This window comes from Pithys albifrons, chromosome 9 (genome assembly GCF_047495875.1).
Source record: "Pithys albifrons albifrons isolate INPA30051 chromosome 9, PitAlb_v1, whole genome shotgun sequence".
NCBI classification, from domain to species: Eukaryota; Metazoa; Chordata; class Aves; order Passeriformes; family Thamnophilidae; genus Pithys; species Pithys albifrons.
The window spans coordinates 3,064,571-3,082,227 of NC_092466.1; the positions used below are offsets into that span (position 1 = coordinate 3,064,571).

At 53.6% G+C, this 17,657-nt stretch overlaps 1 protein-coding gene across 2 annotated transcripts in view; it reads right to left on the reverse strand.

Annotated features, from left to right (window-relative positions):
• Positions 1-13,363, reverse strand: part of DOCK1 (dedicator of cytokinesis 1) — a 359,613-nt gene extending 346,250 nt beyond the window's left edge. For both annotated transcript variants that reach the window (XM_071564200.1, XM_071564199.1), the window contains exon 1: positions 13,245-13,363. In XM_071564200.1, coding sequence (XP_071420301.1) covers positions 13,245-13,290 — 46 coding nt within the window. In that variant the 5' untranslated portion in view covers positions 13,291-13,363. The remainder of the gene's footprint in view (positions 1-13,244) is intronic.
• Positions 13,364-17,657: the final 4,294 nt, after the last annotated feature.

Here is a 17,657-nt window from a genome sequence, read left to right on the forward strand (position 1 = left end):
CTTGGTGTGGACCCTGCACACCCTGCGCTGAAGCAGCACAAGGACCCAACTCCAGCCACTGACACATTCCCTCCTGCCAGGGTTTTTTCCTGCAGACCAGCTGGCACCATGAGGAGGATGTTGAAGGCTGAAACACCAGCTGGGAGGCAGGAAAGCTGCTGCACACACAGGTGAGAGTGGAGCTTTCCTTGATCCTGTCCCTGCCCCTCCCTGGGCACCACCAGCACCAAGGTTTGACTTGTTATTTCCTAATGAATTTTTTTTTCCTTTTTATTCCAGGTGTGGCAACCAGGAAAGCCCTTCTAAGAGAGCCCAGCTGAAGGTCCTTGAGGGTTAGGGTTGGGTTTGGTCTGGCCTCCTCAGGTCCCTGTGGGTTCCCTCCTCCCTGACTTGTCCCAGCTCCCCAACCAGATGTTATTTTATTACATTCAAGTGCACAGCGAGTGACGTCGACACTTCCGTGCTTTGTTTGGACAAGAGGCAGGCAGGGCAAACACAAACACCTCAGGCTGCACTTCCACAAGGTCTTGGGATGCTTGAAGGGGCTCTGGGGCACTTGAGACTCTCTGTGCCCTCTGCAGTGCCCCCTGCACTGCCAAAGGCACATCCTCCCTCATGGCTGGAGCTTCCTGTTATCCCGATGATGATGATGCTCAAATCAGAGAATCATGGAATCAGTTGGGTTGGAAGAGACCTCTGAGATCATCAAGTCCAACCCTTAATCCAACCTCACTTTGATCACCAGATCATGGCACTCAGTGCCACCACATCCAGTCTCATCTGAAAAACCTCCAGGGATGGGGAATCCACCCCCTCTTTGGGCAGCCCATTCCAATGCCTGAGCACTCTCTCTGCAAAGAATGTCTTCCTGATATCCAACCTAAACCTCCCCTGGCAGAGCTCAAGCCCATCCAGGGGGAGGATCCCAAACTTCCCTGCTCCAGCTTCAGTCACACCTGCACTCTGCCTTGGGGAAGCCACACCTTGAGTGTTGTGTTCAGTTCTGGGCCCCTCAGTTGAGGCAAGAGATTGAGGGGCTGGAGCGGGGCCAGAGAAGAGCAACGAGGCTGGAGAAGGGACTGGATGTGGCTCTGAGTGTCCTCTGAAACACCTCCAGGGACAGAGAATCCAACATGCCTTGATTCAACCCCAGAGAGTGCCCTGGGCTGGTGATCACAGTGGGGTTGGATCAAGGGTTGGACTTGATGATCTCAGAGGTCTCTTCCAACCCAAGTGAGAAGAGCAACGAGGCTGGAGAAGGGACTGGAGCACAAGTGCTGTGGGGAGAGGCTGAGGGAGCTGGGGGTGTTCAGCCTGGAGAAGAGGAGGCTCAGAGGTGACCTCAGCACTGTCTGGAACTGCCTGAAGGGAAGTTCTGGCCAGGTGGGGGTTGGTCTCTTCTCCCAGGCACTCAGCAATAGGACAAGGGGGCACAATGGGCTCAAGCTCTGCCAGGGGAAATTGAAGTTGGAGAGCAGAAAAAATTCTTTGCAGAGAGAGTGCTCAGGGATTGGAATGGGCTGCCCAGAGAGGGGGTGGATTCCCCATCCCTGGAGGTGTTTAATATGAGACTGGATGTGGCACTGAGTGCCATGATCTGGTGATCACAGTGAGGTTGGACCAAGGGTTGGGTTGGATGGTCTCAGATGTCTCTTCCAACCCAGTACATTCCATGATTCCAGGACTCTGGGATTCCCAGCTGCCCAGGAGCTGTGCTTCCAGCAAGCCCTGCCTGGAATGCCTTGGGTCAAGCCACAAGGTTCCTCCACTGGGAGGAAAGCTCTCCATGATGCCACTCATGGGACTCCTGAGGGAGAGCACAGCCCCCTCCCCAAATCCCTGCAGCAGGCTGGGAGCTGCTCCAGCAGCTTTTCCATCTCAATATTGAATAATTAGTGGAGTACAAACATCAGTGACAGACCCACTACAAGAGCAGAGACGTGCAGACCACAGAGCCTTCAAGCCCCACGTGCCAACAAGCACAGCCATTGACCATGTGCATTTTTCCTGCCATTCATTCATGTTCATAAACTGCACAGCAAACCCTGGGCCACTTAGTTGTTGGTCTTTTCTGCTGAGGAACAGAAAGACATTTTGCTGCTCCAACACCCTGAGGCAAAATCAGCCCCCACAAACCTCTGAAAATAAGTCATAAAAAGGTTTGTGCAGAAATGATATAAATAAAGGAGCAGTGCTAAGAAATATGATTTAAACCCCCCCAAATTCATGTCTCACAGCCAACAGCTACTCCAGTGATTCATCCATCTGCTTGTTTGGTTACATATATGATTACACAGAACAGTTCTCAGTGTGATTATTGCAGTTGGGTTACAAAGCTCCATTGAGCAGAAAAAGATTTCCAGAGATAGTTCCTATTTTTGCTGATGGAACTGAAATTCAGCCACTGCTGCTTCTTGTGTTAGAAGTTTTCACACCAGAAATCAGATTTCATGCACAAATTACATAAACACGGGCAGATAATACTGTAAATATATAAATATTTTTGTTACTGCAGCCCGAAAATGGAGCTCAAGTTTCAGAATTACAGGAATTATCTCTTACTGAACTTTTTTTTTGGTTTATACAGAACATGACTTCAATTCTGCCCCCCACCAAAAGCTAAAGGAGGAAAGTATTCCAATAACTCATTAAGGAATTCATTAAAGCCTTACTCAGAAAATGACTATTGTCAGAACAGCCTCAGGGGCTACCACAGGCTAGAAAACAGAATTAAAAATGGTTTTAAGTTCAAAAAAAATTAAAAATAACTCTTCAGTGGTTCATCTCCCTGTCAAAAAAGACCTACACAGAAGAGCAGCCACCACTGAGTGTTTTGGGGAAGTTTTGGACTTGCAGCAAGTCAAGACTGACACCTTTGATGGAGTAAATAGCTTCGAACTGGATTAGCAGCAGCTCCTTGTTGGAGCTCCCATTCATTAATCCAAGTCAGCTGTTCCTCTGGGGCTGGACACATCCACAGGTATTTAACAAGATATATTGGATTTCAGGGCTGCACTGAAGGATTAGACAAAGCATGTCCTGCATGTGCTCCACGGCCAACACTGGACAAAGTCCAGAAATACAAATATTTAAGGGAAAAATTATCCCAAGGTTCCCAGTGAGGTTTCCTTGAGACCCTGCCTGGATTCCTAAGGTACCTCCAGTTTGTTTTCCCCTTCCCTTCAAGCTTTGCCTTTGCAGAAATGAACTTTTAACACAAAGAAGTCTGGGCCAAGTATGGCAAAGAGCCCAAAATTCTCATTGTTTCAGAGCACCCAAGTCAAGCATTTATAATAAAAGAGAGAAAGGGATAACTACGAAACCCACCCAGGTGTTACTTGAAATCACAGAATCCAGAATGGTTTGGGTGGGAAGGGATTCTAAAGCCCAGCCAGTGCCACCCCTGCCATGGGCAGGGACACCTCCCACCAGCCCAGGGTGCTCCAAGCCCTGTCCAACCTGGCCTGGGACACTCCCAGGGATGGGGCAGTCACAGCTTCTCTGGGCACCTGTGCCAGGGCCTGCCCACCCTCCCAGCCAGCAATTCCTTCCCAATATCCCACCTATCCCTGCCCTCTGGCAGTGGGAAGCCATTCCCTGTGTCCTGTCCCTCCATCCCTTGTCCCCAGTCCCTCTCCAGCTCTCCTGTAGCCCCTTTGGGCACTGGAAGGGGCTCTCAGGTCTCCCTGGAGCCTTCTCTTCTCCAGGTGACCTCCCAGCTCTCCCAGCCTGGCTTTATAGCACAGACTGGTTTGGGTTGGAAGGGACCTTAAACACCATCCCATCCCACCCCCTGCCATGGGCAGGGACACCTCCCACCAGCCCAGGGTGCTCCAAGCCCTGTCCAACCTGGCCTGGGACACTCCCAGGGATGGGGCAGCCACAGCTTCTCCGGGCACCTGTGCCAGGGCCTGCCCACCCTCCCAGCCAGGAATTCCTTCCCAAAATCTGTTATAAACCAGCACATGGAATCCTGGAATGGTTTGGGTGGGAAGGAACCTCAGTGCTCATCCCATCCCACCCCCTGCCATGGACAGGGACACCTCCCACCAGCCCAGGCTGCTCCAAGCCCTGTCCAACCTGGCCTGGGACACTCCCAGGGATGGAAAAACCAAACCAAAAACCTTAAATCAGCCCCAGACCTCTTGTCACTGCTATACTTGTGTACCATCTATAGCATGAAAACTCATCCTGTGAAAATTCTCCCTCCCTTTTATTTTCTAGGGACAGCAGTACAACAGCTGGGGAAAAAAAAATCCCTAAATTGGCCCAAAAGTTCCTCTGCAGAGTTAAATCAAAGCTCTGTATTACAGAGCAGGCTGCCTACTGGAACCAGTACGTGCTCTATGAGAGAAAAAAATAATAATTCCTGGTAAATCCCCATAGAAATCATTTCTCAGAACAATTCCAGCTTGTAATGTCATCTCTGACCTGGGTGAAAACAAACAGGAGCACGCAGCTATCCGGTGTCTTTATCCCTCTCCAATCTCTTGTTTGTAACAAGTGTTTATTGAGAGAGAACAATAGTGGCTGCTGAGCAAACTGGGAGTAATCAAGCACATGCCTGCAGTCAAATTAAGGTCCTCCTGCAGGCAGGAGTGTGTTTGACCCACCAGTCCCTTCCCTCTGCTCTGGGGGATGCCAGGGATGGGGGAACATGGAATTAAAGGCAAGATGGAATCACAGAGTGGGTTGGGTTGGAAGGACCCCAAAGCCCCCCCAGTGCCACCCCCTGCCATGGGCAGGGACACCTCCCACCAGCCCAGGGTGCTCCAAGCCCTGTCCAACCTGGCCTGGGACACTCCCAGGGATGGGGCAGCCACAGCTTCTCTGCCCAACCTGTGCCAGGGCCTGCCCACCCTCCCAGCCAGCAATTCCTTCCCAATATCCAATATAAACCAGCACATGGAATCCTGGAATGGTTTGGATGGGAAGGAACCTCAGAGCTCATCCCATCCCCTTCCCTGCCATGGGCAGGGACACCTCCCACCAGCCCAGGCTGCTCCAAGCCCTGTCCAGCCTGGCCTGGGACACTCCCAGGGATGGGGCAGCCACAGCTTCTCTGGGCACCTGTGCCAGGGCCTGCCCACCCTCCCAACCAGGAATTCCTTCCCACTCTCCCATCTATTCAGCTTGTCTCATCTATCTAATCCTCAGTCAGTTTGAAGCCATTTTCCCTGTCCTGCCACTCCATCCCTTGTAAATTGTCTCCCTCCATCTTTCCTGTAATTCCCATCAGGTCCTGCAGGGCCACAATTAGGTCACCCTGGAGCTTCTCTTCTCCAGGCTGAACAATCCCAGTTCTCCCAGCCTTGCCTCACAGGAGGGGGATGTCACCCTAACCTGGGTGCCCACGGGGTTTGTCGTCCCTGGGAACCAACCTGGACCTGCTCACTCAAACCTGGACCCCATCAATTCCCATCAAACCCCGATGGATACAGCAGCAAACCTTCATGGGCACGTCCACTGGCACTCCGTGGGTTTGGGATGTGTCAGAGCACAGTCCTGCTGCCACTGACAGCACAAAGGGACCCATCCTGTCCTGCCAGGCAGCTCCAAAGCTCTCCCACACCACAGCAGAACTAAAATAACTAAAATGCATCCCTAAGATGTGCCTTTCCCAATTTCCTTAAAATGTCTCCTTCTCTACTTCAAGGCATGAAACTGCACACACAAGAGCATCACCTTAATAAACAAGAGGGAGTCTCCACGTGCCACCAGCACTCAGCACAGCCATGGACTGGACCTCCAGGGTTCCACAAGAGCCTCAAATCTGTCCTACAGCATCCCAGTCCTCCCTGGAGCAGCAGAAGAGAATCCCAGTCCTCCCTGGAGCAGCAGCACAGAATCTGTGCCAAAGGATCCCAGTCCTCCCTGGAGCAGCAGAAGAGAATCTGTGCCAAAGGATCCCAGTCCTCCCTGGAGCAGCAGCACAGAATCTCCTAAAGGATCCCAGTCCTCCCTGGAGCAGCAGCACACAATCTGTCCCAAAGGATCCCAGTCCTCCCTGGAGCAGCAGCACAGAATCTCCTAAAGGATCCCAGTCCTCCCTGGAGCAGCAGCACACAATCTGTCCCAAAGGATCCCAGTCCTCCCTAGAGCAGCAGCACAGAATCTGTGCCAAAGGATCCCAGTCCTCCCTGGAGCAGCAGCACAGAATCTGTGCCAAAGGATCCCAGTCCTCCCTGGAGCAGCAGCACAGAATCTGTGCCAAAGGATCCCAGTCCTCCCTGGAGCAGCAACACAGAATCTCTCCTAAAGGATCCCAGTCCTCCCTGGAGCAGCAGCACACAATCTGTCCCCAAAGGATCCCAGTCCTCCCTGGAGCAGCAGGAGAGAATCTCCTAAAGGATCCCAGTCCTCCCTGGAGCAGCAGCACACAATCTGTCCCCAAAGGATCCCAGTCCTCCCTGGAGCAGCAGCACAGAATCTGTGCCAAAGGATCCCAGTCCCCCCTGGAGCAGCAGCACAGAATCTGTGCCAAAGGATCCCAGTCCTCCCTGGAGCAGCAGCACAGAATCTGTCCTAAAGGATCCCAGTCCTCCCTGGAGCAGCAGCACAGAATCTGTGCCAAAGGATCCCAGTCCTCCCTGGAGCAGCAGCACACAATCTGTCCTAAAGGATCCCAGTCCTCCCTGGAGCAGCAGCACAGAATCTGTGCCAAAGGATCCCAGTCCTCCCTGGAGCAGCAGCACAGAATCTGTGCCAAAGGATCCCAGTCCCCCCTGGAGCAGCAGCACAGAATCTGTGCCAAAGGATCCCAGTCCTCCCTGGAGCAGCAGCACAGAATCTGTCCTAAAGGATCCCAGTCCTCCCTGGAGCAGCAGCACAGAATCTGTGCCAAAGGATCCCAGTCCTCCCTGGAGCAGCAGGAGAGAATCTCCTAAAGGATCCCAGTCCTCCCTGGAGCAGCAGAAGAGAAGCAGCAGTGCTGGGCCAAAGGAGTTCCTGTGCTTCCACCGACATTGCTCTTACAAATTCCAATCCCCCCTTCAAAGAGACATTACAAGAGCACAGCTCAGTTCCAAGATTTGTATCACAGTTGTGTCACCACTTGGTCCACCAACTCCTGACAGCCCTGCCCTAACAACAAAAAATGTGTAATTCCATGTATCTGGTTTGAAGATGCTACAATGGACACCTTTGGAAAAGCTCTTCCAACCTCAGAGAGGCACCAAAACCACCCTCACTGTGAAGTGTGGCCAAAGTCCACGTCTAAAATTCAGGCCAGGTATGATTTGCCAAGTCCTGACATGCAACAAAACCTCACCAGTACCAAGTTCAAATACAGGAACTCTCAGCTGGTGCAGCTCAGAGTAAATTTGGGGTTGTTTGGGGGATGGTTTTCTGTTTGCTTGGGTTTGGTTTTCAAACTAATGCAGGTGCAGAGACACACCCTGCACAGTGTAGAGTGCCCAGCCCTGGAAGTGCCCAAGGCAGGACTGGCCGTGGCACTGAGTGCTCTGGGCTGGGGGACAAGGTGGGCATCGGGCACAGGGTGGGCTCCATGGGCTGGGAGGGCTTTTCCAAGGTGGGCATCGGGCACAGGGTGGGCTCCATGGGCTGGGAGGGCTTTGCCAAGGTGGGCATTGGGCACAGGGTGGGCTCCATGGGCTGGGAGGGCTTTGCCAAGGTGGGCATCGGGCACAGGGTGGGCTCCATGGGCTGGGAGGGCTTTGCCAAGGTGGGCATCGGGCACAGGGTGGGCTCAATGGGCTGGCAGGGCTTTCCCAAGGTGGGCATCAGGCACAGGGTGGGCTCCATGGGCTGGCAGGGCTTTACCAAGGTGGGCATCAGGCACAGGGTGGGCTCCAAGGGCTGGCAGGGCTTTGCCAAGGTGGGCATCGGGCACAGGATGGGCTCCAAGGGCTGGGAGGGCTTTGCCAAGGTGGGCATTGGGCACAGGGTGGGCTCCAGGGACTGAGAGGGCTTTGCCAAGGTGGTCATCGGGCACAGGGTGGGCTCAAGGGGCTGGCAGGGCTTTCCCAAGGTGGGCATCAGGCACAGGGTGGGCTCCATGGGCTGGAAGGGCTTTGCCAAGGTGGGCATTTGGCACAGGGTGGGCTCTGTGGGCTGGGGGTGCTTTTACACCCTGAAAGATCCTTGATCTTGTCCCCCAGCCCAGAGCTCTGAGTGCCACGGCCAGTCCTGCCTTGGGCACCTTCAGGGCTGGGCACTCCAAACCTCCCTGGGCAGCCCCTGCCAGTGCCTGCCCACCATTTCCAGGAGGAAATTCCTGCTGCTGTCCTCACCTGCCCCTGCCCTGGCCCAGCCTGAGGCCGTGCCCTCTCCTCCTGTCCCTGTGTCCTGGAGCAGAGCCCGACCCCCTGTCCCAGCTCCCCCCTCCTGGCAGGGATTGCAGAGCCAGAAGGTGCCCCCTGAGCCTCCTTTTCTCCAGCTGAGCCCCCCCAGCTCCCTCAGCTGCTCCAGCCCCTTCCCAGCTCCATTCCCTGCCCTGGACACCCTCCAGCACATCCATGTCTTTCTTGCAGTGAGGGGACAGGACTGGACAGAGCAGTCATGAAGCTGCCCAAGGCCAAAGGCAGAGCCCACACTGATCACAGCAAGGGCACAACTCTCCATGTTTGCACTGGGAGTAGCAAAGTAGAACCACCTGAAAATTAACAGGATCCCAACAAAGACCACAAGCCCAGGAACTGGAAGTTCTACACCTGGGCATCCCAGGGCACTATTTTTCTACTTCACCATTTATTAAAAAAAGAAAAGGAAAAAAAACAGGTAATAAAAAAAGGATTAAACTACCCCAGTAGTGGTGTAAGTCCTCCATATAGGTACAAACCCTTGAACACAAAGCATTTTAAACACAATATTTGCAGCAACCCCTGTAGCACCAGTTCTACCTCCCACTGCACTTCTCAGCCCAAAGGAAAAGGGTCAAATAACAGAAGAAGCTGAGAGGATTTGGCAGCTACTCCCACCAGTCCCTGCTATCTCTGAAGCACTGCTCAGGCTCCCAGGCTTCCCAGAACAGCCTATTCCATCTCAGTAAGACACAAAAATTATGATTTTCACATCAGGAAACGTGTGACTGAGCAACCACACTCCAGAGCCACTGGTGGGTGACACCGAGGGCACACAGCAGGCATGGGCAGTCCTGGCACTCTTTGAAAGCCTCTGATGTCCCCTCTCAGGAAGCCACACCCCCAGGTGGCCCCCTCAACACAACCTGAGCCTCCCACCACCAGCTGAGGGTGGGAGACCAAGGGCAGAATGGAGAGGGAGGAGAAGGACACAGAGCATGGAAGAGCTCCTGCACTTCAGCTGAAGGGTTTCCTCTTTCCCATGGCTGCCCATGTGCCACTCTAATAGAATCATAGAATGGATTGGGTTGGAAAAGACCTCTGAGGTCATCGAGTCCAACCCTTGGGCCAACTCCAGTCCCTTTACCAGATCATGGCACTCAGTGCCACGGCCAAGCTCAGCTGAAAAACCTCCAGGGATGGGGAATCCACCCCCTCTCTGGGCAGCCCATTCCAATCCCTGAGCACTCTCTCTGCAAAGAAGTTTTTGCTGCTCTCCAACTTCAATTTCCCCTGGCAGAGCTTGAGCCCATCGTGCCCCCTTGTCCTATTGCTGAGTGCCTGGGAGAAGAGACCAGCCCCCACCTGGCCAGAATTTCCCTTCAGGTAGTTCCAGACAGTGCTGAGGTCACCTCTGAGCCTCCTCTTCTCCAGGCTAAACACCCCCAGCTCCCTCAGCCTCTCCCCACAGCACTTGTGCTCCAGTCCCTTCTCCAGCCTCGTTGCTCTTCTCACTTGGGTTGGAAGAGACCTCTGAGATCATCAAGTCCAACCCTTGATCCAACCCCACTGTGATCAGCCCAGGGCACAGAGTGCACAGAGTGCCCTGGGCTGGTGATCACAGTGGGGTTGAATCAAGACATGTTGGATTCTCAGTCCCTGGAGGTGTTTAAGAGGACACTCAGAGCCACATCCAGTCCCTTCTCCAGCCTCTTTGCTCTTCTCTGGCCCCGCTCCAGCCCCTCAATCTCTTGCCTGAACTGAGGGGCCCAGAACTGAACACAACACTCAAGGTGTGGCCTCCCCAAGGCAGAGTCCAGGGGAAGGGTCACTGCCCTGGGCCTGCTGGCCACGCTAGTTTGGATCCAGGCCAGGATCCCATTGGCCTTCTTGGCCACCTGGGCACACTGGTGGCTCATGTCCTAATATGCACAGAAGAACCCCATTCTCCCCACGCCCATCTCTGGTGCAGCCTCCCTGCACACTGAGCTCCCTCAGGAAGCACAGCTGAGTCACACTCCCCACTGCCTGCTGAGATAATGCCACTGCTCACCACAGCACTCCTCCTTCTGGGGCAGCAAATCCACTTCCCACCAGTGCAGGACATGCAGATGATGATGCAGCAGCAGCACAAACCCCACCCTACCATGGGCTGGACAGGAAGAACCCCCCTCAGCACACCTGTGTCCTACCAAGCTTTGAGGACAGCTCGTCACTGTAATTAATTCCAGCTGCATCACAGGCAGCAAATCTTCAGGTCTGGAGATGTTAAGAAAACTCAGCTGTGCATGGGAAATAGACTAGTCAAAAGCAGGGGGGGAATTATATATGTGTATTTCATAAACACATGTATATTTTGTATCTAAACATCTCTCTATGTATAGACATGTATATAAACATCTCTTTATGTATAAACATCTCTTTATGTATAAGCATCTCTTTATATATAAACATCTCTTTATGTATAAACATCTCTAGATTTAGGGCCACATTTCTGAGCTCCCAGGATTGCAACACAACCACAATACACACCTTCCTGCCATTCCTGCTTTAGGGAAGCATGGACACAGAATCCCAGAATACTTTGGGTTGGAAGGGACCTCTGCAGACCACCCAGTCCAACCCCCCTGCCAGGGCAGGGTCACCTGCAGCTGGTGACACAGGAACACATCCAGGTGGGGTTGGAATGTCTCCAGAGAGGAGACTCCACACCCTCCCTCCCTGGGCAGCTGTTCCAGTGCTCTGCCACCCTCATGGAATGTTCTTCCTCAGGTTGAGGTGGAACTTGTGTTTTAATTATGGCCATTGCTCCTTGTCCTATCACCAAAAAGAGTCTGACATGATCCTCTGACTCCCCTTAGGGATATTTGTATGGACTGATGACACACACACAAAACAAATTATGTATCAGTAGGATGACAATTCAAATAACAGTCCTCTGTTGATGTTTCTGTCTCACCATCTAACACTGAGTGTCCAAGACTGCTCATGGCAAACAGCAAGAAAAATATTCTCCTGTCAGAACTTTCAGCTCAACAGTTTCTTTTCCAATTCTGTTTGGAACTATTTAATTATGGCATCAATTCTCCAAAACCTCCAAGTTTCACAAGCAGCAAAAAATAAAACATCAGAAGACTCACAGTGCACACAAGCACCTTGTTTTAAGCACTCAAACACATCTGATCAAACTGAATGTTCATTCTCCTCAGGAGGAAACCCAGGGACACCAAAACCAAGCTATTCCTCCCCAAAAAAAAGCACAGGCCAGTGAATGGCAACTTTCAATTATCTCTAAAGCCCATTTTGTGTCCTTGCAATGGACAACTCCTTTCAACTCTCACAACCCTGTGATTCAGCAGAGAAATCCCCCAGTTTGGGGACGATGGTCCCTCTCAGCTTATTTGAAGAAAAAAGAAAACAAAGTATCAAAGAAAAACAAACCTCTTGGAAAACCACAAAAAAATTCTCTGCAGAGCAGTGGACACAATAATATACACTAAGTTATAATAAATAACTGAGCACCAACTGAGGGCATCATCTTGTGCTTTTCTGAACTGGGAAACAAGAGTTTTTAATTCTTAAATTACACTTAAGTGTAGTTCTCTTACTACACAATCTCCCACACTGGAGATCCAAATAGACTTAAAGCCTATTTTAAAATACTCAGTTTATTCCACACTTTCTCTCTCATCCTTTCAGAATCATTTCCATGGATTCCTGGAAAGCCAGGTCTGGGCAGAGCCACCTCCACCACGGCAGCAGCCACGAGTTCCCGCAAAAGAGGAACCCGCTTTCGAAGAGTCGCTGCTTTCTATCACCAGCTGATACTACGTGACAATGTGTCATTCCAGCCTTTCCAAAACACCCATCCCACAGCACCAGGAGGGTCATTTGGGAGCTTAACGAGCCACCACTGCTGCTCCCACGCAGTTGTCCTGTCCTGAGCACTGGAATTAGCCACAGGTCTCACACAGTTCAACCGGGCTCTGTTTAAAAGCCATGCCGTGATTTTCTCGGGAATTAATTCAAAATTAATTCCTAAAATGAACTGAGCTCTGCTTAAACCCAGAACCTCCCTCCTTCCCACTCGCTTTTTTTACACAAGCCTTATCTGTAGGTTTATAGGAAACGTTTTCCTCCACACTCAGCCGAGTCCAAGAACTGAGGGGCACATTGAATTTAGTCTTTCCAATTTGAATAGTCCGATTTATTATTTCCTTCCCCAAGACAAACGCTCATTCGTGCCAAGAAAGTTTCCTTCTCCACAATCCCTAAAAAAACCTCCACTTTTGCTCAAAATCAAACGTCTTTAAACTCCGGATGGGCCTCTTGGCACAACCCTGCCCAGACCCAGGGGGGTTTGGTGCTGTTGGAATCAGCGCGGAGATGTTTGAAAAACCAGCTGGGAACAATCCCCCTCTGTTCGGAAGGGACGGAAGGAGCGGAGCACGACATGGATGTCCCCGGTCTGTGTGAATATCACGACATGGATGTCCCTCGGCTCTGTGACCATCACCCTGCCCGCAGAGCAAAGCCTTGTCCCGGGAAGGCTCCAAATTCCCAAAGGAGGGGCTGGCACAGGGCACGGGGGGGCTCCCACCGAGGATCCAGCCTGGGAAGTGCATCCTGTCCCGCTGCCACCAGCGAGGGGAGGGAAAAGGAACCGATGTGCAAACAACTCCAAAGCCTCTTCTCCTGCGAGCCGCGCTCGGGAGGAGACAGGAACGGCAACTTTTCCAGCTGGAGCGCAGCTCGCTCCCAGACAACTCCTAAAGTTGCTCGGAGCGCGTCCCGGCGGGCGGGGGGCCCGGCGGGGGCTCCCAGGAGCCCCGGGAACACCGGGAACAGCAGGAATACCGGGAGCACGGGGAGCCCCGGGAGCACGGGGAGCCCCGCGCTCCATCCCGGCCGCGGGCGCTGCTCCCGGGGGAGCGGGCAGGGCTGGGGGAGCCGCGCCGGGGGCGCGGGCCGGGGTGTCCTCACCTACGCCGTACTTCTCCTCCCTTTTGGTGGGCACCCAGCGGGTCATGGCGCTGGCACAGCCGCCGGCCGGGATGCCACAGCCCCGCTCCCTACGCCGCCATTTTCCAACCGCGGGACGGGAAAAGTTTCTCCGATCATGTGGTGCGGGCGGAGCTAGAGCCGGAGCCCGAGTCTGGCCCGCCGCCCCTTCCCTCCGGGCCGCCCGCCCTCCCTGCGCATCCCGTCCGCGCCGCGGGATGCGGGAGCGCTCCGGGACCGGCCTCGGGGGGATGCGGGAGCGCTCCGGGACCGGCCTCGGGGGGATGCGGGAGCGCTCCGGGACCGGCCTCGGGTATGCCCGAGCGATCCCCGGGAGGCTGCGGGACCGGCCTCGGAGATCCGGGAGCGCTCCCGGGTACGCTCCGGGACCGGGACCGGGACCGGGACCGGCCCCAGGGGATGCAGGAGCGCTCCAGGACTGGCGGGGAGGCGGGAGCGCTCCCGGAGATGCTCCGGGACCGGCCTCGGGGGCATGCGAGAGCGCTCCCGGGGATGCTTCGGGACCGGCCCCGCGGGGATGCGGGAGCGCTCCCGGGAACGCTCCCGGACCGGTAAGGATGCGGGAGTGCTCCCGGGGATGCTCCGGACCCGGCGGGGATGCGGGAGCGCTCCCGGGGAGGCTCCGGGACCGACGGGGATGCGGGAGCGCTCCCGGGGATGCTCCGGGACCGGCGGGGATGCGGGAGCGCTCCCGGGGATGCTCCGGGACCGACGGGGATGCGGGAGCGCTCCCGGGGAGGCTCCGGGACCGGCGGGGATGCGGGAGCGCTCCCGGGGAGGCTCCGGGACCGGCCCCGCGACTCCCACCGACAGGAACACCCGCACCAAGGGAGGTGCTCCCGGACTGTGTTCCGAGCGCTCCCCTGGAAAGTTTCTGTGCCCCGCAGAAGGGGTTCGGTCCCAGAGACGCGGCGCTAAGAGGAGGTTTCTGCGAGTGCTTAAGTATTGCTGCAGACCCTGCGTTTGGGAACGGCCAGCACGGACCTGGACAGGCTCCAGAAGTGGGTCTAAAGAACGTTTAACAGGGCCAGGTGCTGGTGCTGCACCTGGATCGGGGCAACCCCTGGGATTGGTCCCGGCTGGGGATGAGCTGATGGGGCAGCCCTGGAGAGAAGGACTTGGAGGTGCTGGTGGTGGAGAGGCTGGACGTGGCCCAGCCCAGAAATTTCTTGTGTCCTGAGATCATCCCCAGCAGGTCAGGGGGGGATTCTGCCCCTCCAGGTGAGACCCCTCCTGCAGAGCTGCTCCAGCCCTGGGAAACAACATAAGAAGGATGTGGAGCTGCTGGAGCGAGTCCAGAGGAGGCCACGGAGATACTCCGAGGGCTGGAGTCCCTCTGCTCTGGAGCCAGGTTGGGACAGCTGGGAATGCTCACCTGGAGAGGAGAGGCACCAGAGAGACCTGAGAGACCCTTCCAGTGCCTAAAGGGGCTCCAGGAGAGCTGGAGAGGGACTTGGGACAACGGATGGAGGGACAGGATACAGGGAATGTCTTCCCACTGCCAGAGGGCAGGGATAGGTGGGATATTGGGAAGGAATTGCTGATTGGGAGGGTGGGCAGGCCCTGGCACAGGTTGGGCAGAGAAACTGTGGCTGCCCCATCCCTGGGAGTGTCCCAGGCCAGGTTGGACAGGGCTTGGAGCAGCCTGGGCTGGTGGGAGGTGTCCCTGCCCATGGCAGCGGGTGGGACTGGATGGGCTTTGAGGTCCTTTCTAACACAAATCATTGGATGTTGAGCAGACCTTTAGGACTAAATTCTTCCTTGGCCATATTATAAACTTCCTAATTTCTCAAATGAAATCCAGAGCCTTGTCCAAAACCCCTGTAATCCTGGAGAGATCCAGGACCGTGATTTAAAACCAAATTTTTTTTAAAAGCCGTTAGGAAATAGAAAATAAACTGTGCAAAAGTCATCAGAAAGCAGAAGGATAACACTTAGGAGAAACAAAGAGAGCTGAAGGCGTGCCTGGCTGTCATTCAGCAGGGTTAGTCCTCAGCCAAAGGGGAAGCCCCGTAATACACATTCAAGGATTAAAATAGGTCCAGGGTCGAATCTCTTTTCTCTCCTCTTTTCTTGAGTTAGGATTGCAAAGGGCCAGTTTCTGCAAGAGCTCCCTGTGCTGTCAGGTTTTGACATCAAGTGCTCTCTAACACCTGAACGAGTCTACTCCTCTTTTCATGTGCCTTCCTTTGCCGCTCCTTGGGATTCGTTTCCCAGCTCTTTACCTGCATGTTCCAACTCATCTGAATTTCATTGCCCCCGTCCTGCGGAATCCAAAGGCCACTGGGGGAGAGCAAACCCCTGCACCTTTGTTCATTCTGCCTGGGAATGGGGAGATCAAAAGGCTTTCGAAGTCGTGGCTCATCATCCTTATCCCGCACTAATGGACCGATGATTAGAGCCTTGCAAAGACAACTTACAAGCGAGCTCTTTGATTTCCCAGGTTTGTTTTTGTAAGGGAAATCAAAGTGAATTAACTGAAATAATGGATGTACTCGCTCTGTGCCTTTTCCACACAAGAGAAAGTGGAATGGAAAAGCAGGGCAGCAATAATATTTATTTCCAACCATTAACGTTTCACAGTTTTATACAACTGGTGCATTATTTTTTGTGGTGCCCCTAAACACATACAGCAAAGCAGCTCAGCCTTTAGATGGTTTGGAGACTTTTAAGGCTGTTAATGTAACAACCTGTACATCAGAGAAGCTGATTGACTGTTCCTGTAGTTCCCTGATGCCCAGGAATCCCTTCCATGGAATCCTGGTGGCTTTGGGGCTGTGAGCAGGGGACACAAAGCAGCACATTGGTGTTAATTGAGACCCACAGATGCTGCACTTAAATAAAAAAATGAGGTATTGATACATTTATCCTTTCTGGACCTCGAGGTTCCAACCTGAAAGTCCAGCTGTGCTGTTTGATTTTATTTTGAGGGAGACTGAGGGCTCATGTTCTCCCAGGCACTCAGCAATAGGACAAGGGGGCACGATGGGCTCAAGCTCTGCCAGGGGAAATTGAAGTTGGAGAGCAGAAAGAAATTCTTTGCAGAGAGAGTGCTCAGGGATTGGAATGGGCTGCCCAGAGAGGGGGTGGATTCCCCATCCCTGGAGGTTTTTCAGCTGAGCTTGGCCGTGGCACTGAGTGCCATGATCTGGTAAAGGGACTGGAGTTGGACCAAGGGTTGGACTCGATGATCTTGGAGGTCTTTCCAACCCAGTCCATTCTGTGATTCTATGGTGGGGAATGTGCTGCTGTCAACCTTTCTGCAGGTGTTAACCAAGGGTTAAATTGAATTCTCATATAGATTGACACTCCTTAGTCTCAGGTTATACCTGTGCTCAGTGGGACCTGAAGATTAAGTTCATGCCTAAGGCAGGAAGCACCAGATTCAATAAGATGAAAGTTAAAGACTTATTTACATATTCTATATATTACACAGAATCCCAGAATCCCAGACTATTCTGAGTTGGGAGAGACCCACAAGGATCATCGAGTCCAACTCTTAAGTCAGTGGCCCATAGAGGGGATTGAACCCATGACCTTGGTGTTGTTACAACCAAGTTTTAACCAACTGAGCTCATCTCTGCACCACCAGATCCTTCCATTAAATCCATTCAGCAGCAAAATTTTTGTTGATGCCAGTGAAAAGAGAGGTTTGTCCTGTTGTCTGATCCTGATGTGTAACAAATACACCAGGACTGATCCCAAGGCCCCCATAAGGGATATTGAGGGGCTGGAGTGAGCAACGAGGCTGGAGAAGGGACTGGATGTGGCACTGAGTGTCCTCTGAAACACGTCCAGGGACAGAGAATCCACCATGTCTTGATCCAACCCCACTGTGATCACCACAGTCACAGAGTGCCCTGGGCTGGTGATCACAGTGGGGTTGGATCAAGGGTTGGACTTGATGATCTCAGAGGTCTCTTCCAACCCAAGTGAGAAGAGCAACGAGGCTGGAGAAGGGACTGGAGCACAAGTGCTGTGGGGAGAGGCTGAGGGAGCTGGGGGTGTTCAGCCTGGAGAAGAGGAGGCTCAGAGGTGACCTCAGCACTGTCTGGAACTGCCTGAAGGGAAGTTCTGGCCAGGTGAGGGTTGGTCTCTTCTCCCAGGCACTCAGCAATAGGACAAGGGGGCACGATGGGCTCAAGCTCTGCCAGGGGAAATTGAAGTTGGAGAGAAGAAAGAAATTCTTTGCAGAGAGAGTGCTCAGGGATTGGAATGGGCTGCCCAGAGAGGGGGTGGATTCCCCATCCCTGGAGGCTTTTCAGCTGAGCTTGGCCGTGGCACTGAGTGCCATGATCTGGTAAAGGGACTGGAGTTGGACCAAGGGTTGGACTTGATGATCTCGGAGGGCTTTTCCAACCCAATCCATTCTGT